Source organism: Alnus glutinosa, chromosome 4 (assembly GCF_958979055.1).
Source record: "Alnus glutinosa chromosome 4, dhAlnGlut1.1, whole genome shotgun sequence".
NCBI lineage: Eukaryota > Viridiplantae > Streptophyta > Magnoliopsida > Fagales > Betulaceae > Alnus > Alnus glutinosa.
This window is the reverse complement of record NC_084889.1, coordinates 12,468,865-12,491,305: the sequence shown is the minus strand read 5'-3', so window position 1 is coordinate 12,491,305 and position 22,441 is coordinate 12,468,865. Positions and strand designations below refer to the sequence as shown.

Here is a 22,441-nt window from a genome sequence, read left to right as displayed (position 1 = left end):
AAAATTGAGAAGATTCTTGTGCCGAAAAATCTCACCGATTGATCGATCGATCATGGAATTGACTCAATAATACCAAGACCATTAATTGCAAGTTAGTGAGTACTACAATCTCGCTGAGAAAAAGAAAAGAATGATCCACAGTCTCAAAATAAATTCTAAGCAATCCAAATTATTGGCCATAATGAACACTAAAAGTTATTCCCACGAGGGATGTTGGATGCTGTTGTACTAGCTAGCTACATCATACAACAGTTTACTTTGGCAGATGGCGAAATCATCTCAGCTGTGATCGCACTCAAAAGCCTTTTGATATTGATGTTCTTATAGGAGAAGCTTTTGCTGCTCTTCTTGTTATTCGGTTGGTAGCATCTATAGGTATTGGAAACTTTATTCATGAAGGAGATAGGTACTCTTCTAATGATTCTTGTTATGAATCGGCTACAATTTTTCCTACTTGGCATTTTGCTCCTTATATATATTTCGGATATTATATTAGAACTCTATGTCGTTCAAAGCTGGAATGCTTCGAAAGTTTCTAGATGTGCCAATCTTCGTGCACATGTTTTAACTAAATATTGGGGCCGCTATCCACCTTTTGTTCGGTAGTATTCCTATATGTTCTTCCATTCTCTATTCCATCAATATCAAGAATGTGAAACATCCATTTGTAACCTTTTCCCTATTCAATTAAAAAAAAAAAAAAAAAAAAAAAAAAAAAAAAAAAAAAAAAAAACTTTTCTTTTCATGTTTTTTATTTTTTCTATTTTAGAAAAGTTGACGTTTACATCGTAAGATCGACTAGCTAGCAGGGCTCCAAATGAGCTGCACATTGAAACAAAAAAAAAAATAAAGGAAGCACCCAAAGCAAAAGATTAGCCTTATCCGACTTTAATTAGCATCAAAACTTTTTAAAAGTCTTTGTGACTTTGTTTGACATTTTCTTTTTTCTTTTATTTTTACTTTTCAAAATTAAAAAAAAAAAAAAATTACAAATAATTCAAAACATTTAAAATTAAATTATAGGAGAAAGAGAGAGGAAAGAGAAATTATTTAAATATTGTTTTAAATAAATGTTAGAGGAATGAGAATTTTTTTTTATATTAAAATAATATTAATGAAACCACTTTTGCTTCTCTAGATCTAGGGTACAATTTTTGGTTCAATTGGTATTTCCTTAGTTTATGAAACAACAAGAAAATCTGATTCAATAATTTTTTTAAGAGTTTTTCCTACATCTAAAAAATTGAATGAAATTTAAGAAAGCTTTTGCTAGTACTCTTAAGTGGAGCCATGGGACGTGGGTAGGACCAAGGCGGACCCACGTTAAGGGTTGGGGGCTTCCACCTTAGCAAACGTTTTCTAAAACTCCTACCATCGAGGGGTTTCAAATGAAGAGTTCTCCTCATTGTTAATATCGTACTAGAAAATTATGGATAGTGTATGAATTGAAGAAATTCTTAAGGGTATTAGTGATATTGTAATTCTCGAACAATCTGCTCGTGCTTCATAGAATGTTAGGCTGTTGTTTATTTCTAGAGTTTATGCTCTAACTTTCCGGATCGGAACGAATAAAATTAGAAGATTTATATCAAAAAAAAATGGACGTCATTGTCATTCAACCCATGCGCGTTATCCAATTAGCGTCAAAAAGCTGTCAGACTAGAAATTAGCTCCTTAAGATTCCCAAATTGCAACATATATTTTTTCTTTTGGATGAGTAATTGGCCGACCATTAAAGTTAAACACCATCGTGTTCATACTTATGCATAATAGTTAATTAACGGCGTAAACAAAAAGTATAAAGTTCTCATATCCACATTAAGGTTACTTGGCCTTTAAACCAATTTAGGGTTAAATTTAAGGAAAGTAGAATCCTTAACGATGGCTTAGAATGAAGAATTCATCAATCCGAATCTCATCTATCAATATTGTTTCCACTCCCATCGATCCTCATCATTTAATTATCATCAACCTCACCAGAGAAAATTATTTTCACTGAAAAGCATAATTAATTAGTTCCTTATAGTAGATTACTTCCAGAAAATGAAGAGTCTTGCCGACGCTAAGGCGGCCGTCAGCCAACCCCTTAATGATTTCGAAATGAAAAATGTTACACCTACAAACCCTTTTACAACTTGGCGACACGATTCAACACGTGATTGGAGGGTGGTGCTAAAATTACCTTTTCTCTTCCTAATAAGAGAAAAAGTAGTAAAACCTGAGCGGAATGGTTCTATTGCTATTCAAAAAATTTACCTAATCCTGTTGAAAGAACTAGAATACTACAGATTGTATCACAAACAAAACAATAAAATTATTAACTGTACAAAGACAGTACATGAATCTTTTGATCTTCTAGGCATGCTAGGAGGAAGCTCTCCCGATACTTTCTTTTTTCCTTTCTACTTTCTCAATGTAAATTTCCAATGGACCCTTTTAGGGTAAAAAATTTATAACTGCATAACTATACAAATCCTCTTGCCAGGATTCACTTTAGAACTCTTTGATGGGGCTCAAAACAATAACCGCGTCTGTATGCAATTCGGTGAAGCTGATCGTATCCTGCAAGTACTCCAGCCCCTGCCACACCCAGAAACATATTTGCAGAAACTCCTCGAAAGAGTGCTGTGAAACCCTCGAGGCGAATGATCTCACGAAAAGCATGCATGGAATTGCGGTACTTCACAGGTTGTCCAGAGGTCATCATCATTCTCCGTCGCACTGTGTCAAACGGGTAGGCACAGACGCCAGAGACCGTTGTGATGCTCCAACCCAGCAGGAAACTAGCAAAGAAATTTCCCTGTAGAAAAATGAAAGGTGCACTTGGGGCCTTGAAACAAGTCCAAAACAGCATAGCAAAAAGAAACTTTCTTTCTTTTTTCAGAAAGCTTGAAAGAACATCACCCACTTTAGTAAAGGATCATGTTATTCATGTGATTTCAACAGAACTTAGAAGGATCAAATAGTTAGGAAATGAAAATTATTATGAAAGAATTTCATGAAAATTTGTCGATTGTCCTTAAAATTAGATCTTCAAATCCATCTAAACAATTGATTATCTCCTATGTGGGGGCCAAAAGCTATAGTTATAACAGCAATAACCATCCATTTCATTTTTTTTTCTCGATGAATAAGAAAGAATATATATATAAAAAAAAAAAAAAATCAGAAAAACCAGAAGAACAACAGCAAAACAAGCCTCCGTGGACAAAAACAAAGAGGGCAGCCAACAGCCCAAAAAAACAAAAAACAAAAAAGCAATCACACCCCTACGGTGGCCAGACAACAAAACACAACACCAGACCCTACAACAGCCAGAGACTACCAATTACAAAAGTTACCCAACTAGCAAGACATCCACAAGAAGACCCCAAGAACTTAGCAACCCTCTATTAACATAGGAAGCCTTCAAGTCAGAGAAGGAACTGACCTTAAGCCTCAAATATAACAACATAACCCTTTAATTCCTCTTTTTCCAAAGGAAGTAGTCTTCAAATAGATGTCTGCAGCCAACATAAGCCTAACAACCAAATCTAGAATTCCAGAGCTAATCGAAGTGGAAGATCCATTTCAATGTTAGTCTACTACAGTCAAGGATCATGCTTCCAGTTAGAGCTCAAGATGCAAATTTACTCCCTGTTACGTAGATAGATACCATAAGTACATGGGTTCCAACAAATATAGATGTTTACCTCAAAAGGCCCAACCAGAACAACCGGCTTCATGGTGTCATAGATCCCAAAATACATGCCTCTATACAGAGTTATTCCCATGATTGAAGCTCCAAAGCCCCGGTACAGGCCTACAATTCCATCACTTGACAAGGTTTTTCTGTATACATCTAGTAGACCTTTAAACTGACGCTGGCCATTAACTCGGCACTCTATCGAATCAGTGCCTAGTCGAGTACGTGCATAATCCAAATGGTATAGAAACAAGGAAGTAGTTGCTCCTGCTGCACTTCCTGAAGCCACATTACCAGCAAACCACTTTATGTATCCATCCTTCTCTTTTGAGCGTCCAAAAATGCTTTTGAAGTAACCTTTTAATGCAAAGTTGAAAGCCTATGGAAAATTTTAACATCTGTTTGGTGAAAGCATTTGGCAGGAATATAATGTGCAGATAAAAAAATTTATTCATATTAAAAATGTACAGTTAAACACATTAAGCAAAGAAACAAAAGTGCAACTTTCAAATCACAGTGCAGAAAAATCAAAACAATCGTTTTCCTATACATCTTTGAAAATCTTCGAATATCCTTCTAAAAAGAAGGTTGCATGTAATATGGCTAGAGTCTTGCAATCTACTAAGTTTTGGCCTTGCATGGATATAATGAGCAGAAACTGCGTATTCGGTAACCAATGGAATGTAAAGTTTAATGCTTATGATAAGCAGGAACTTAGTACCTATGCCAGTGACATACAAAATCAGATATCAATATCACGTATGAAATGGTGCTAAACTATGCAATCCGACACCATCAAGTGATTAGGGCAAGAAAATACCTGTAGTTCTTTATGAAAAAGAGAGTATAAACAATTTCTAATAAGCCAGCCCAAGTACCCATCTAAATTGCTTCAGAAAGTTGAACAGAAGTAGTACTTAATTGATCTTTCGGAGAAAAATAAAAAGTAAAGATAATACGTATTTCTAAAGAGATTGGCAGCACATACATAGAGGAGGAAAAACTAAATGAAAGTTATCTTCATATTCTGCACTAAAATTTGAAACATTGAATTATTAGAAAATCTAGGGTAGGATTACATACTAAGAAATTTTCTTAGTTTCTTAGTATTTTAAAATTTCTTAGTATGTAATCTTCTTTTTTTTTTTTTCTTATTAAAAAAAGATTACATACTAAGAAATTCTATGGGCAGTTATCAACATACTTTTCCAGAATTTATTTTCAGAAATCCCAATAATCATCTTTGTGAAGTGGGAGAAAACCATTCAAATCAAAAGTTTAAGAAACAATTTCAGGATCTGCTATATTCTAGGAAAAACTAAGTCAAACAAGTGCACACACAAAAAGAGTGATCAAACTAGTCTCACATAGCAATATGCTATGGAGCAACAATACATAAATGTCCATCAAAAAGAAAAAAACAATACTGAAACATCGTAAATTACACACATAAAACCCTAACTGCTCAGAAATAACAATGTCCAACTCAAAATCTTAAAAAGCAAACAAGGTGTTGCGAGAAAAAGAAAATACCTGAGTGGGGAAATATCGAATGACATTCGCTTGGTTACCTCTCCAGAAAGACAAAAGTCCTTCCTCTCTCAAGATCCTTCTGAAACACTCACCAACACCCATATAAGGTCTCTTGAGTTGTCCTCTCTTCATCATTTCTCCTTGATTTTGCAACAAAAGTTTCACTCTCTCTAGTGGTGCAGCTGCACTTTTTGATATCAACCCTGCCACCCCTCCCATTACAAAATCTAGAGAAAATTTCTCAGATTGTATCGTCATTCCTGTTATCTCTCAATTTGTCTGTTCAACTCTGTGGAAGTAACCAAAAAAAAATATATATAATAGCAAGTAAAAGAAATAGTGAAAATGACAATCACCAAATGAATGACGGTTTGAGAAATTAACATCAAAATGTAAACTAGTAAAAGAATAACAATAGTTGCTCTGGTCCATACTCCATACGGTGGACAAAGTCTATGTTGTGCATGTGGACATGCATGCGTACGTGTATCAAGACTCCTCAAAACAAGTCTTCAAGCTTCTAAAAAGGGTAAGTAGTTCCTTATGTCCAATTTCCCTACACACTTGCTTATGTCCAAAGCCTAGCTCTCTGCCATGAATGGAGAAAAGTAGTTTATGTTGTGCATGTGTACGTGAATCAACACTCCTTAAAACAAGTCTTCAAAACTTCTAAAAAGGTTAAGAAGTTCCGTATGTCCAATTTGCCTGCACACTTGCTTATGTCCAAAGCCCAGATCTCTACCATGAATAGAGAAAAGTAAATTTCCAACAAATTCTACTAGTCCTACCACTAAACGTGTTGTTCAGGCGTCAAACCTTGATGGGTATTGTTTATTAAGCATGACTTCGTTTGTCAAGAGAATGGGTAAGAGAGGATTGTTAAACATTGCTAAGAGTTCTTGCCATTGAACGAGTCAGAAGTTCACCACAGAATGAGTTCAAAGTCACTGCTAAATCACATTCAACATTTCTAAAGTCAAGAACCCCATCACCTATTGCTAACATTGATTTGAATTTTCCTTCTACCTAAGTGTTTCTCCTGTATATTCCCTATGTACCTGAGTAGTACTTTTCACTTTTAATGATATTCCAATTACTTAATAAAATAAAATAAAACATAGATTTGAAGTCTCACATGCTTAGTCTATTGGTGGTTTAGACATCCGTGTGGTCATAATTCCCCACCTTTGGATGCATGACGTGTATCAAGCCCATGATCATCAGGAACCACAAGATACAAAGTGATTGGATGGCAAAGCTCTGACTTCGAAGCCCATCCAGCACCAAATTGGATATAAGTGCATTGTATATGGGACATGCTATTATCTAATTGGTTCATTGACTTGTAATTGAGTACATGTGTTAAGCCTCAATGCACCGCTTGCCCACATTCTCTATAAACCATAAACTGGGTCAGCCCTCTTCTTATCAGCCCATCATATTTAATGTCACCCATATCAACCCTTTATGTTAAGATTCTTAACTACAAAGCCAAGGAATTAGCTTTCCAATTATGTTATAATGCAACCAAATTAAGTTAACCATTTTGCTTATTTTGACATCAGACTAACTGCTAGAAAGAAATTCCTCCCCCACCACCACCCGCCTCCCCCCCCCCCAAAAAAAAAACACTCCACAACCAAATGGGATGGCTGGGTACTTGTATGTTACAAGCCACCTCTTCTCCACTACATTTGGCGTTGGATCCTTGTCTGTGTTGAGGGCAAGAAACCATACTCACACTCCTAATTAATCTCTACACCTCCTATATTCCAGGGACAACTTTTCTGGATATTAAAAAATCCTCTAAGCTCTCTACAACAGCCTGATAGGGAGTTTTTAAATCTATGTTAACCCTCTCCACATTCCCCAGTTCACCATAAACTCCCATGCCTTCGACACCAAAAAAAAAAAAAAAAAAAAAAAACAGAGCACCTGAACTCTCTCCTCTCACGTCTCCCAACAACCCTTCTTCTTCTACCTTTCACAGCAACCCCCTCCCTCCCTCCCTCCCTCCCTCCCTAGTTGTGGATCCTCTTTTATAGGTTGGAGAATGTAGTAAGGTTGTACATCTTGTTGATGTCGAGTACTCCCTTGGCATACATCAATTTGGAACACTTACACCCACAAGCTGTAGATTAGCATTTGGCATATCTGCAAGAATCCCCTATTGCCTTTGGCTGTCTTAAGGTTGATCTCATTATCCCACATAACTCAGAAACGAGCACCAGAAGTCCCATTTTTTATTCCTGTGTTCACCATACCGCTGAACCGTCAGCTGTGGTCAAGTGGTTTGACTATCTTTGGTTTTTAAACTAAGATCCACGATTCCAACTGTTTCACAACTAATCCCACCATCAATAGATGTCAAAAAACTGAAGTCTATACTTTGAATCAATGGAAATTAACTACTATATTCTATAACTGACTGAATATGGGTTACCGCTGAATGCCAAACAATAAATTGTTGAATCCCATACAACAAAGTATTAAACGCTCTGTAACACTTCTGTTACAACCAGCAGTCCAGAAACTCAAACAATTCATACTAACATCAATATGATTATACCATCTAAGCTAAGACCCTCAAGCAACCACTCTCTTTCTCAACTAATGCATCTAGTCCTTTACTTATATCAATTACTTATACAATTCCTTTTACAATATCTAGTCGCTTCATTTCTTTAAAATTTACTTTATTTTGTCACTAGGAAACAATGGTAGCCTCCTTGGGTCCCCCGCCGAGGAGGAATTTCATACTTGACTCTCTCATCATTAATCTAGGTCCATCATCAAGCCAATCCATGCATGCCACGTGCCTTTGATGCAAAAGGAGCCCAAAAATGAGTTATCGCATTACGAACTATTAATGCTAAGGACTTCTATCATCTTAGTACTACTGAAGGATTCAGGAAGTTATTAAAACAGAATATTTAATGGTTGAAGAATTAAGTCTTGGATCTTCTAAAACAACATGGCATTACCAAATGCACGCAAACAAAGAAAATGGAAATAATCAATCCATCATGACAAGATATGCAAAAAACTCAGCAAGTATGATATATATATATAAACTTTCGACTTAGAGAAATGTCCACTATCCTAAAATTATTTCTAGCACTATCCTTTATAAGAAGGTACAGTCCTGAGGAAGAGCAACAGAACATGCTTCACAGAAAGAAGCATTTCCAGTCTATTGCCTCTTAGAATAACAAACATGAATATTACCGAAGCATAACACTATTCTTCTCTGTCCAGATCAACGCATCGTCGACTCTCCTTGCACCTTTAATCTGACATCACTAGCCAGTTAACACCTATAATATCCCAATCACAACAATGCCTCACGACTCTAGGAATCAGACTTGATCTCTGCGCCAAACCACATCATGTAATCCTCCTTATCAATCATGATGATAAATAGAAAACCTCCTCTATGAAAGCAGCATTCTTACACCAATACTCTCCAAAATTTAATCAGCTCATAGAACCCCGCTTCAAAAACACCCCCTTATGTGAAACCATCAACCACTTTGAAAATCACTTTCCAGAGAACCCTCAGACATTACGTTTACAAGAAAATTTTGTGGATAATCTATAAGGTAGTAGCTAATCATGGTTCATTCTTCCAAAGATCAAATAAATAGGAAACAGACAACGCAATTCTTGCACCAAGCGATCTTTACACGTAAAGCTTGCCTTGAAAGCCTTTACATCTAATGGCACGAAAGTTACATTCATATAGCGGTCCAAAAATATCCATGATCCTAATTGAACATTCATATCAACCGTAAAACCACTTTCTATCCCTTAGCTCAACTAACCAACCAAAACATACTAAAAAAATCGAGTCATGAATTGCTCCATATTTCCACCGTTGTCAGTAACATATGATATGCAACGAATAAACAATCCCAAAAAGCCATTACACTCACATCAATCGCTCAGATTAACAGCTACCTAACAAGTTCAGCTTCAAAACCTTTTCAAACGGATAAGATCAAGCTCAATGTTTTAGGCTTGAGAATCCTTTTCATAATTGCTACATGAGCCTTAACAAGGCTGGCACAAACATGGCTGAATCCAACTCATCCCCAAGAATTCAACAGCATTAAAAAAAAAAAAAAAAAAAAAAAAAAAAGACAGGAGTCTCTAATTCTCTTCTCGATTGCCTAGAATGTCTTTTTTTATTTTCTTTTCTTTTTTGAAGATTGTCAGGTTCCAAAACAGTTGGAAAATCCTAGATTTAAGGAACTAGAGTTTCCTCTTCCATTCCGAGATATTCCCAGAAACCAAACGGGCATTAATGTTGTAACAGTTGACCAAAAAAAAAAAAAAACACTTTGAAGTAAGAGAAATGAATATCCAGTGAGGGAAAGAAAAAGAAAAAGAAGGAGAAATACGAACCTGGAAAAATAAGTAATTGAGAGAAAGGAAGAGGCTTTGGAGGGGAAATGGAGTAGTGGGGTGGGTAAGGCTGAATTGCGATAAATGTATGGATGGTCCTCTCTCGTAAACCCACCACACCATCGCTCTCGCTATATGGACGAGGTTATAAGAATATTTATAAATCGGGGATAGCAAATCGGAGAGTTTTCCCCAAAATTTGAGAATGACATTCATCTCCTATATATCTGTGACCGTACACTTAAGTTTTAAATTTTAGTACTGAATTAGTAAAACTCAATTAGTAGAACTTAATTTACGTTTCATAATTCAATAATAATTTTTTTTTTAAAAAAAAAATGAAAAATTAAAAAGGTGGGAGATGAATTTTTGAATTTGTAAAAGTCAATTTATGTCTCATAAATTTAATAGTAGATTTTTTTTTTATTTAAAAAAAAGAAAAAAAAAATAGGTAAGGGATGAGTTTATATAATTTTCCATTTGAGAGGGGGGAAATGCTACAAACCCCAAAATTTTACTGAAGGGACGGTCCCCAAATGATCTCGAACGGAAGTGGCAAAAGTCAAGACAGCTTTTTTTTATAAAAAAAATTTCGATAAAGATCTTTTACAATGTTAAAGAAATTGTAAATTCTAAAATTATATAAGGTGACATGTTACCGATGAGAATTGAGTATATTTTCATTAAGGTGACATGTTACCAAAAGAAACTGTCTTTTGATTTATTAAAGAAGAAGCGTACCTATAAACCAAAAACTATCTTTTGTTTTATTAAAGAAAAAAACGTATCTTTAAGCTAAAAATTGTTTTATGAGCTAAAAATTGAAGAAAAAACTTTTTGAAATGATTTTTTCTTTTTTCTTTTTTTTGGATTGCTTAATAATAGGTAGCATTTTTCAAGTCATTTGAGGAAAAAAGAAAAAAAAAGAAAGAGACGACCTTAATTTACATAATTTGAGAATCTAAGAAATTGTAGTTGATCCTCATCCAAAAATTTCCGCTTCGCTTTGACCAAGGCCGACTCGATAAATTTTGAGGCCTAAGGTGACAAGTTTGTTTAAGTGATGCCATTTTCTTATATTTAAATATTAATTAATTTTAATATTTATATATTTTTTTATTTAATACGTCAATTATAGCACTCTCTTCTATTTGTAAAATGTATTTTTAAACCTTTTTTTTTATATATAAATTATTAGATATAGAATGAGTTATTATTTAATTTAAAGACATGAAATAAGAATATTTAAAAAATAAATAAAGAGAAAAATGATTATAAGTTATATAACGATTGATTTGTAAGAGAACATAATGCGAGGAAAAGTCGTTAGACATTGAAGACTCACCGAGTATGTAATTCTATCTATTATGCACAATACAAACAATGAAAATTTATGCACTTTGAAGACTTTTCATATTTTTTTTTTACTTAAAAAAAAACTTTTTTATATTTTTTTAAACATTCAATTCAAATAAATGTGGAGAAAAAATTATTCACGTTGTTGGAAACTTTCAATTTGTAATTACTTTTACCATAATTGAGGGCCTTAATTAGAAACTATCTATTAAATTTTTACCGTCTTAAAATTTGTTTTGAAAATAACATTTATTATACAATTATTAAGTTGAGGCCTTAATTAAAACGTATTTTATTAACTTTTTACTATATTAGAGCCTTTAAATATTTTTTTGAGCCTTAATTTTTTTAAAAGAAAATATTTATTTATTGTATAATTATTAATTAAAGATCTTATTAATTAAGAGCCTTAAGCAACCGGCGATTTGTCTAAATCGCCTGAGGCTGGAGCCACCGTGACTTGTACGTGAGAAGTAACGTGTTGCTGTGGAATTGTCAAAGAAAAAGGTAACCGACGTAAAATGCTAGTCAGTTTGACAACTCTGTTTACACTCCTTGAAACTGGTTACTGCTTCATTTGTTTCATCTGGTTCAAACTTTTTATAGAGGCAAAGAAGAAACAAATACACCATTACGCCTTTTTCACCTAAATTTAACAAATTTTTAATACTCTAAAGATTTTTTTTTTTTTTTTTTTTGAAGGAAATAATAATACTCTAGAGAATTATTCACAAAACTCACCACATAAACTAAATGGGCATCGTAAAGCCTCTCCCCTGTGAGCATGATTTTCACCGGGAAATGGTGATTTTCACGCCTCCCCATCCCGGTGGTGATTTCCCTCTGACTCTTCGTGAGTCAGGGTGTTTTTTATTCTCCCTGGGTTGGTCAGTGGGGCTAGTTTTCTCCCAACCTTTAGGGTTGTGAAGCTTTTGTTCCCCTCGATTAGATCTAGTGGAGGCTGATATTCCCCTAGCCTTTTTGGGATATGGTGGCTTGTTTATTTGTTTTTCTTTGTTTTTTCTTTCGTTTGGCAAGATTGTTCATTTCCAGATGTCTTCTTTGGGGAAGTGGCAGAGCCAACGTGTTGTCGGCGAGATGATTTTTTGGCCCCTTTTTTCACATTTTTTATTTGATTTTGGAAGCCAGATCTACACTTCCTTGCCGACTTCTGACTGACACGCGCCCCCCAGCCGCGTTATATGTCGTCTTCCGCCCTTGCCGCCGCCAGATCCAGTCGTGACGATCGCCGGAGATCGGCGCGTGGTGCCCACGAGCTCTCTGTTGTTTGGTGCGCGTGTGGGCCACGCTCTGCCTTTTTCAGGCCGTTCTCGGTGGCAACTGGTTATACGGCTTTGGACCCCCGTCTGGGTGGCACCGATGTCGGCGCATGTCCTACACGTGCCGCCGTCCGGCATCTTGGCCCCTTTCTCCACTGTCGGCAGATTGTTTTGGGTGATTTTTGCTTAAGTGTTATTGTGTTTTTTTTTTTCTCTTATTTCTCGGGTCACAGTTTGCTTGTGTTTGAGTCAAATTTTATGGGAATATTTGTTGGTTAATTGCTAGATCAGGTCTCTTTTCTTTAGAGAGTGAGCGTTAATGTAAGAGAGACTCAAATGTCATTCTTATAAAATTTGTATTTCCACTTAGGCAGCTGATTTACTAAGCCAGATCCTTCTAGTTTAGACTTTAGAGAACGGAGAACCTTGCCCCTTATTTTCAAGTTGTAAGCCTTAGATTTTGCCATATCAAATACAGTTTTCGGGTATCATCAAAACCCAAACTTTTCAAACTTTTCAGAAACATAGAGTAATGCAAAAACATCGACAAACCCATCATTCTGACACCAACTGCAAACTAGAGAAAACAAAAAAAATGCCCGGAACACCCATAATTCGGCCAACACAGAGGACCTAAAGCAAATCTCACATTTCTCATCCATTTTCGACCAAATACAAAACAAAACAGAGTATATCATTAAATTAAATGGGCCAAAATAATTCGACCAACACAGGTTTTTCAGGTTTTTTAGTTCACAAACGAATATATCAATCTGCACGTACGCATGGGAGGAAAGCAAGAGATATTCAGAGAATAGTACAATTATAGGAAGCAGAAGTTTGAGAAGCGTCGACGGCGGCAGCAGGCTGATCGGAGGGTTTGACGCCAGGCCATTCACGGCAAAGGCAGCGCTGCCCTTCCGGGACACTCTTGTAAACAGAAAGCACGTGCCTTCCGCAACCGCCCCATGTGGTCTTGCCGCAGATCGAGCACTTCGTCTTGTAGCACATCTTCCTTTGCCCTTCTTCAATTGAAATGGAAAGAAACTGTGGAATTTGGAGAGCCCTGTTGTAGATCGATCAGGAGTTTCAATTTCAAAGAATATTAGTGGTAATATGCTCTTAACTCTAAGCTGGTCAACTTGGAAAGTATCAAGCCCAAGCCCAAGCCCAAGCCCAAGCCCAAGCCTGATGTTACAGAAAATACACCGAGGACAAGTCCTTATCAACCTTATGGTGGTCCGCAACCCAATCATGTCATTACAAAAATGGGTGTGGACTAATCTAGAGTGCCTGGATTTTTATCATTTTTTTTTTTTTTTTTTTAATTTTTTTTTTTGTCTCTTTTAGTATTTTTAATTTCTAACATTATTTTTCAAGATTGAATTGGGCCAATCCAGATCAACCTACATTATTGGGCTAGGTTCGACCTAAGCTGTTGGGCTAAAACTGCCTTTATGGGCTAGGTTAGGCCTTAATTGTTGGGCTAAAGCTCAGCTCTATACCAAAAAAAGCATATATATATATATATATATATATATATATGGATATGGTTTATTCCAACAGCGGAGCTAGGGTTTTGTTCACAAGGGTAAGATTAAAGATAAAAGTTGAAAAAAATTGTTAATAGTATTAAACTGACAGAATAAATAAACAATTTAACATTATCATATTTTATAATTTTCAAAAATATTCCTTTTATAATTTTTCTTATTATATTATAATATTTTATGTTTTTGTCGTTTGTGTTTTGCACATTGAACAATGTATGAGTATGACCAATTTTATTTGCTTGCAGATTTAAAATACATTTTCACTCATCTTATAAAATTTATAATGAGCTGTAAATATAATATGGGAATTCGATCTCTTGTATAACTTTCCCATTTTTTTAATGAAATTTTGGAAAGTAAATTAAATGCAGAATATCAAAAATATATATATGTTTTTGCTTTTTACAAAGAAATATCAATTTAAGGAAAATTAAGCATTATATATTTTCTTCATTGTTTTTATCATTCCTGGATTGAAATGGAATCAAACAAATTAAACCTTAATCCATAGATATCTCAATCAAATTGTCATTGTTGAAATTTTTAAAGGGAAGAGCACATTTCTTAAAGAATAGAAAGGCTTATCTTTAAAGATACCAAAATACTACCATTCATTGTTGAAATTTCTAGAACTTGAAAAACTGCCATTCTTTGACACTTACTGAACGATTGTTGTTTTAGAATCTACATATTAATTAGAATCAACTTTGTAATTATTATTATTATTATTATTTTTTCAAAAGAAGACATTTACTGAACGATCATTGTAGATACACACTACACATATTTGCAGGAGTCATAAAAATCGACTAAGTGATCATTGTAAATGCATGCAAAAATGGGAGGGAGTAGATAAGGGGGAAAGTATATGCAATTAAACCATCCTCATGTAATTTTTATTAAAATATTTCAAAAACATTTATCCTATCACAACTCGGGATAATAGTATAACCATATTCATGGTTATCGCATACAATATTAACAATATATTTTAATTTTGCACATAAATATGATGTTACTTGAGCATTATAATGACTTAATACAAGCTATAACGAATGGACAAAAAGAGTATGCGAGTTATACCTCTCAAAACAATGTTACGCAAGTGCCGTATTATACTGTGCGTTAAGTTTTCACTTTAGCAGGATTTCGTCGCTCTAAAACCTCCCCTCACAACACCAACCATGTCCCTCAATGTTTCCAAGAAAACACGTTGAGTTAAGGCTCTATTTATAGAGTTTTAAGTCGGCTCTACAATGCAGCAATGCTTGATCGATTGGGGTATAGTCTCCATCAATCAGGCCTTTTAATTAAGTTCGCTGAAATCGTGCCATGTGTCTTGGCTGAACGGCCTTGAGCTCGGACGCTGAAATCGTGCCATATGCCTTGGTTGAACGACCTTGAGCTCAGTCGCCGAAATCGTGCCATGTGTCGCATTAAATGCGGTTTGAACAATCCCATGCTTGAGTCAAACTCAAATTACATCAAAGTCAACTCCTTGACACAACCATCATGTGTAGTCTTGGTTGATTCGGCATATGTCTCAGTCGATTGAGCTCCCAATTTTTCTTGCCTAAATTCCTATGCTACTAGGTGTCTTAAAGTCTCAACCTGCCACATGTCGTCATGGTTCGGTCGATCAGGCCTTATTGCTAGAGTCTTAGCGTGGTTGTTTCAGCCCTGTTTTTTCATTTATGTTTCGTCCTATCTTTCTCGGGTAGTCTCGATTTTCATATTAAAGTATTTTTAAGGTTTATTCATGTTCAATAATATTGTTCAAATAATATTTTATGTGTTATTACTTTCTTGCATGTTACACTTGGTGCAATGTATCCTTGTGATTGACATCTTGGTTTGATCGGCTTCCTTAACACTCCCTCTCAAGTTGAAGTAGATATTCATCACGTACACCCAAAATTTCAAGGTGGTTGTGAGACTGTGTCAAACCTAATGCTTTAGTAAATAGATTAGGAGATTGTTAACTGGCAGGCATGTTGAAAGTTAAGATTGTACTGCTTGTAACTTTTCACGACAAATATGGTAGTCGATGCCGATATGCTTTGTTCGTTCATCGAACATGGGATTCAAAACAATGTGAATGACTGTTTTGTTGTCTTGGTACAATTTTGCTCATTGTGAATATATATGATATATGGAGGCTTGTTAATAATTGTTCAGTGAGATAATTGAAAAACAAGTGGAAGCTATAGAAATGAGATTATCATTTGTTTCTTAATTTTTCAAGAAATGGGTGAATTACCAAGTAGAATGTAGTGTCGTACCTAGTGACTAAGCATCGGGTGTCCCTATAGTGTGCCTAGTCTATAGTCTGCATCACAGAAATCATGTAATTTGATATTACTAGTTACTAATTAAAAATTCACAAAATGATTTTTTTTTTTTTTTTAAGATAAGGTAGTACACTATGTTGTATCCAACTAAGGTTGTCACGGTTTATCCATGAATTGACTTAACAAGTGCACTGCATATGTCAAGTCCGGTCTCGTAATAGTTAGATAGATTAACGTCTCGACTAGTCACTCATATGAAGAATTATCTACTAAGAGTTCTCCATTATGCTCACTAAGTGCCATATTATGCCCCATGAGATAGCTTGAAACAAGGAAGATTGTATCTTCAAGCTAGTAGTTCTAGTGCATAGCATACTTTCTTTGGGATAGAAAAATAACTTTGGTTGAACGAGCAACTTCGATTCCTAGGAAGTACTTCAGCACACCAATGTTCTTGAGCTTGAAGCATTTCCCCAAGTATTTCTTGAGCTCTTGAATTTGCCACAAATCATTTCTCCTACCAACATTATATCTTCTCTATACACAATAACTATGATGATCATGCAACCCTTGTGGGATTGAACAGCGCTTAGATTGGTTTGTATCCTGCAATGATGAAAGTGGAAAAGAGTTTGACATACCATTGTTGTGATGCTTATTTGAGGCCATCCAACGGTTTGTTAAGCATGCAAGCTCTAGTCTCCCCCTTTCATCCGGATTCCGAAACAAGGTGGAAGATGCATGCAGACATCTTTGAAGGGGAAAATCCGTCATGGTTGGGTCTGCATTAAGAATAATTTGATATGTTATTTTTCAGATTTTATTGATGAGCTATCGAATGGTATTTTTTGGGTTAAACTTTAGAATAGTATTGAAAATGCATCCTTATATCTATCTCATTCAGATTAAAATCATGTCATGTCATGTGGACCTCTCTACACCTTGTTGATTTTTGTACATGATAAATCGATAGGGCACCAGCAGCCACCTTCGCGGATGGTGAGGTGGGGGCCTCTCTCTCTCTCTCTCTCTCTCTCCATTGTAGAGGGCAAGCAAGCAAGATGCTCTCATCCGAAGGCTTAGTCCCTTCACAAATAGTAGGAAGATTGAAAAGCAACATCAGTGGGGTAGCTAAGCGTTGCTTTTGGAAAGGGTCGGTGGATAGCTGATGCTCTCATTTCATTCAAAATCAAAGAGGATTATGTTAGTCTGACTAGACTGTGTTGTCCCACTTGAAACTTATTCCATCCCTCAATATCACTGTAAATTTATGAAATAGATGTATATTATTATTATTATTTTCATTATTATTGTTATTATTATTACCCTCACCAATACTACTAATTAATTGCTGTACCACCTAAGGGTCTTGGAAATTCTCATAAGTATAGTTGCAAAATAACCTTCTTTTTGCTTCTTTTCTTCTTTTTTTTTTTTTTTCCTTTTTGAATTTTTTTTTGAGTAATTGTAAATGATAAATCTTACACACTCCCACTTTCACATTCTTGATGACTTGACGTTACAATGAAAATCACCATTAAATTTAAAATTTAATAATAATCATTCCATAATTTAATAATGAGTGTTACGTGGGAATGAAAAAGTATATAGTAAAATATTTTATTGTAATAGTTCAACGGACAAGTTACACTATTTATTACCCCACCAATAGAAGTACTACAATCAATCTCGTGGGAAATTGGTTCGATTCCACACTGAAAATTTTGATTTGAATTAGTTGGATTCCACACAGGCTAGGATTTGGTTCAATTTTAGATGTAATTTTCTGAAACTGAATTATACTGGCCGGCATGCTTGGTTCGCTAGCTCATTGTATATATTCTTTATACTAGCTAAGTTAACCGAATTTTAGTGCTGTAATTTGGGTACAGACATTTGTAAACTTGTAAGGTAAGGCATCCTCTTCTTTTGAAATTAAGTGATGGGAAATGATTGCCACAAGGTACGGTTGATCCACCGGCGAATCTAGAGATGCATCCATTGTGTGAGTCATAATTAAGAATTTCGCGTCGATGAGACATCTAACTGTCGGGGGAATGAACTTTTTTACCTTTAATTCATTTGCTTAACAGTGTTTTGTTTTAAGAAAATAGTTCTAATGACATGACCATAAAGAAAACTAAAAAAAAAAAAAAAATCAAATTAAGATTAATGTTAGTTCTTGAAAAGTTTTCTTATAGCATCTCCGGATGTTCTAAAATTTTCATATTGTGAATATTTATTTAATATAAGGTAAAAATTACATCTTGTCTTTTTAAAAAAAAAAAAAATTAATTAGCTACTTTTAGGCAAGTAGTATAATTTATGTGAGGTGGTGTTTGATGATCTTTTTTAAAAGGTTTTATTTTTTCTTTTTCTTTTTGTATTTTAGTTCAAAAAGTGTTTTGATGTTACATAAAGATCTAATGAATATAATTTTTAGTTTTTTGTGAGGAAAGTTGTTTGTTAATATTTCAAATTTTTTGGGTAGAAAGGAAAAAAAGAAAGAGAGAAAGGGTTGGCAATTACATATGGTACTCTTTTTTTAATCATTTCTCTATCTTTTTTTCTCTTTGCTACAATCAATTCTCTCTCCTTTCTCTCGATGGTTTAAGAAATTTTTTAAAAAAATATTGAGAAATAATATTTAAAGAAAATAGAGAATAAAATAAAAAATCTACTGGAAAAGTAAGTAAAATAGAAAATTATATATATAAACTGAAATACACAACATTGATGAAGATCCTATTAACGGGCACTAAAGAGTCTAAGATAGGATTGCAGGAGCCTTCATTGACAAGTTTCTAGGGTGCACATATATATGGATGATGGATAGACATTGACTTTGACACAGCGAACAAAGTAATAACATAATTCAGAAAAAAAAAAAAAAAAAAAAAAAAAAAGGATTTAGAACCGACTAATCTTTTATAAAAATCAAACACTAGCCCCTAAACGACAAATTAAAGGTAAATGCCAATCTTAAAAATAAAGGATTCCCAACAGCACTAATATTGGTTCTCCTTTCAGTGCTTTCACCAACCCATGTATTATCTCATTTCCACATAGTTCCTTGATATATATATAAATGAAACACCGCCGATTCCTTTCTTAAGGGGCTGTCCACATCTCCAACAGAGCTGCCAACGTGTGTACAAGTAGTTTCGAGGCGGCAAGGGATAGGCGAAAAGACCCCACTAATGATTTCTTTACTAATTTGTGACATATTTGTAAGAAGTATATGTTATTAAAAAACTTGTTTTCTTACAGAGTTACCGACGTGTGTACATACATGCAGCTTCGAGGGTGGAGGCGACAACGGATCGGATAGGCTGAATTAAGGACCCTACCAATGATTTTTTACTAATTTATGACATGTATTTTTGAATAAAAAGGAAATACATGCATATTTTTTAATTTGTAAAAAGTACATACTATTAAAAAAATATGTGCTTTTTAAAAATCTGTTGACGTGTGTACAGGCAACGTCAAGGCGGCAACTGATTTGCTGAAGGACCCCACAAATGATTTGGCATGATGGGGAATTCGATTCTAAAGGATGATGATGATGATTTGTATGATGATGATGATTATGGAGCGTAGAGGTTGGCAATGATGGAGCGAAGAGGGTGGTGTTGGAGATAAGGTTTCAGATGTGTCCCGGGCTATACGGCCAGCCGACCAGTGGGAGTGTGGGATAATGCTCTTTGTTTGGCTTTTCCACGCCACTTTTTCTCTCACACCAACCGTCCATATGGAGAAGCCATCACCTTTGTCTGCTTTCTTTCTTTCTACTACATTGGATTTTGATTGTTACCTACGTTACACTTTAAGCATTATTATTAGCATCTAGTTCTTTCTCTAATTTAGAGAGAGACAGAGAGAGAGAGAGAATATGATTGGCCCGTGACGCATGCATAACTTTGTTTAGTGGCGCAACTTGCATGCAGAAGCTAGCAGAGATTACGGGAAGGTCCATCCTTGCACAGTTTTCCCCAGGTCTTGAACTTCATCTATGCTTAAATAAGATGCAAAATTGTTAAAATCCGTCAGTTTTATTGCATGTTTCACCCCTGTCAACAGCCCAATTAACAATATTAATTTTAATTCCAAAAAAAAAAAAAAAAATTGATTTCGTACACATACGTAGCAGCTGGTGTGGTGATGTGATTGTTTCTTTTTCTTTTCTTTTCCTACTGCTTTTGTGTCTCAAATCCGTGAAATAACCCTTTGATAAGTTTTAAGTAATTATTAGTGAGGTAGTTTAATTAGGTAACGGCCATCTTATCTCCCCGTTAGAAATCAAATCAAATCAAAATAAACTACAACGATTATAAATTAAATCAAAGATGATGTGAAAAGTAAGTTCACGATTATACTAGCTAGAGTCTACATCTTGCGAGTGAAGTGATTAGGGCATGTTGTACTGGGGGACATTAATTTGGTTGGTCTGCAACTAGCTACCTGGGTGTACATGTTGTGGCACACATGCATCTGATGTGTTAACATATGACCCTTAGGCGAGACGTTGTCGCCATTGGATTTTCCACTAAACTTATTTACTATTTGTAATTCCTTTATTTAATCACCACCTTATTCCAACGACAGGTAGTCACGCTAGAACTAAATGATCAAATCAACACCTACATATATATATATACATACAATACTGTAAAGTAGTGCATTAGTATATATATACCTCAACTCTCTCGATCTCTTTCTCATCATGATTGTGGAAAATGTTTACTTCCAACCAATTAATATACTCCAGCTAGTGTGTTACTTGATTATGGATACACTCTTTTAGTATTTCTCTGGCACATTTCAATAGTACTTTATATTATTAACTTTTAGTTATGCGCTTGTGACTGTAATTAATTACTAAAGCACTTACATATATTAAAGAATATTATTAATTAAAACACAATTGATCTTGTGTTCTGCACGGGATGGACACAAGTTGTATATTAAATTAAGGACACAAATGATCGATGATACAATAGATCACACAACGAAACCCATGTCGAGAGAACCAGCAAAATAATGTAGGAATTCAACAAGCACCAAAGCTTGATGGTGTGCCGACGGAAGATATCTTTTTTTTTTTTTTTGATGAATAAGTAGAACTATTATTAACAAATGAATCAACTGTACAGAGAAACCAACAAAACACCAAAACACATTACAAACTAACACTAACTCAGTATGTTAACATCAATATTCCATTTGTGACACAAGTTGATGTTTTCCAGAGTCTTCTTGAACTTCCCTTTCCCAGAAACCCGGAACCTTACCTCCCAGAAAATTAACTTCAATATCTGCTCTTCATTTCTAGGTTGACTTCCAAACTTTATCTCATTTCTTGTTCTCCAAAGACCGTATACAGCAGAGCTCAATATCAGTTTACATATTGACCCCATCAAGGACTTAGTCTTCCAAGTTCTACACCCTTCTTCTATCAAACCATCCCAACTAGTAGGAGGATTTAAGACATCACAACGTTGTAAACAGGTTTTCCAAATTCGGGAACTAAACCCACATGAAAAGAATAAGTGGTCACGACTTTCAGTTCCATTTCTGCAGAAGACACAATTTGTATCCCCCTCATAACCCCAAGCCAGCAATCGATCGCCAGTGGTGAGCCTATTATTGACTGCTAACCAAAGGATAAATGCTTGTTTTGGAATAGCATGCTGATGCCAAACCAGCGGACACCAGTTGACAATGGCCTTTTTCTGTCGAAGATAATTCCAAGTATCAGAGCAATCATAGGAACCAGAACGAGATATGAACCACACAGGCTTATCAATCTCACCAATAGGCACTTCAGGTAACCTACTCTGTATATCAACTAACATCTCAGATCGTGCAGGCTTCTAGCACCATACTCCATTTTTTAAAACAGAATCCAGTTTAACGTCTAACCGACTATGAGAATCATACACAACTCTATAGCCAAATCTATCAACCAAGCCTCCAAATGGGTGCCAATTATCAATCCACATATGAATCTGACTCCCCGTGCCTACTTCAAACTTAATGAAGTCTCTAGCTAGGCCACGCATCTTCAATAACTTTCTCCAATTTCAAGAACTATTTTGAGGAATGCTCACACTCCAAAAGCTCTTCCCCTTTAGACGGAAGATATCTTTGATGTTTAAGTTAACGAAGGGTACTTATAAAAGGTTCATACCTAAAAACGGTTGTCCCTTCCTTACATGCACGAATGGCTTCTCCCGTGCATAGCTTAAGCCACATGTTGCACGGTTTGTTGGTCAAGACCCTATTTTACGTGGCGTTCAGTTGGCCTCCTTTAGTGAGGCATGTCCTTAAGAG

At 35.2% G+C, this 22,441-nt stretch overlaps 2 protein-coding genes across 3 annotated transcripts; both read right to left on the bottom strand.

The window, feature by feature from the left end:
- Positions 1-2,289: 2,289 nt before the first annotated feature.
- On the bottom strand, positions 2,290-9,795 carry LOC133867243 (ADP,ATP carrier protein ER-ANT1). 2 transcript variants are annotated; one of them, XM_062303965.1, is made up of 5 exons: positions 9,626-9,795; positions 5,653-5,807; positions 5,219-5,507; positions 3,693-4,064; positions 2,290-2,800 (listed from the first exon to the last, which is right to left on the bottom strand). In XM_062303965.1, exons 3-5 carry the CDS (start codon positions 5,474-5,476, stop codon positions 2,489-2,491), a joined length of 942 nt encoding a protein of 313 aa, XP_062159949.1. In that variant the 5' UTR covers positions 5,477-5,507; positions 5,653-5,807; positions 9,626-9,795; the 3' UTR covers positions 2,290-2,488. The 2 variants fall into 2 exon arrangements, with proteins under 2 accessions (XP_062159949.1, XP_062159948.1); XM_062303964.1 differs by lacking the exon at positions 5,653-5,807 and having other exon boundaries at positions 9,626-9,793.
- An 11,505-nt stretch (positions 9,796-21,300) lies between these two features.
- LOC133866134 (uncharacterized) lies at positions 21,301-21,963 on the bottom strand. Its single transcript, XM_062302686.1, has one exon. It carries the CDS (start codon positions 21,961-21,963, stop codon positions 21,301-21,303), a length of 663 nt encoding a protein of 220 aa, XP_062158670.1.
- Positions 21,964-22,441: the final 478 nt, after the last annotated feature.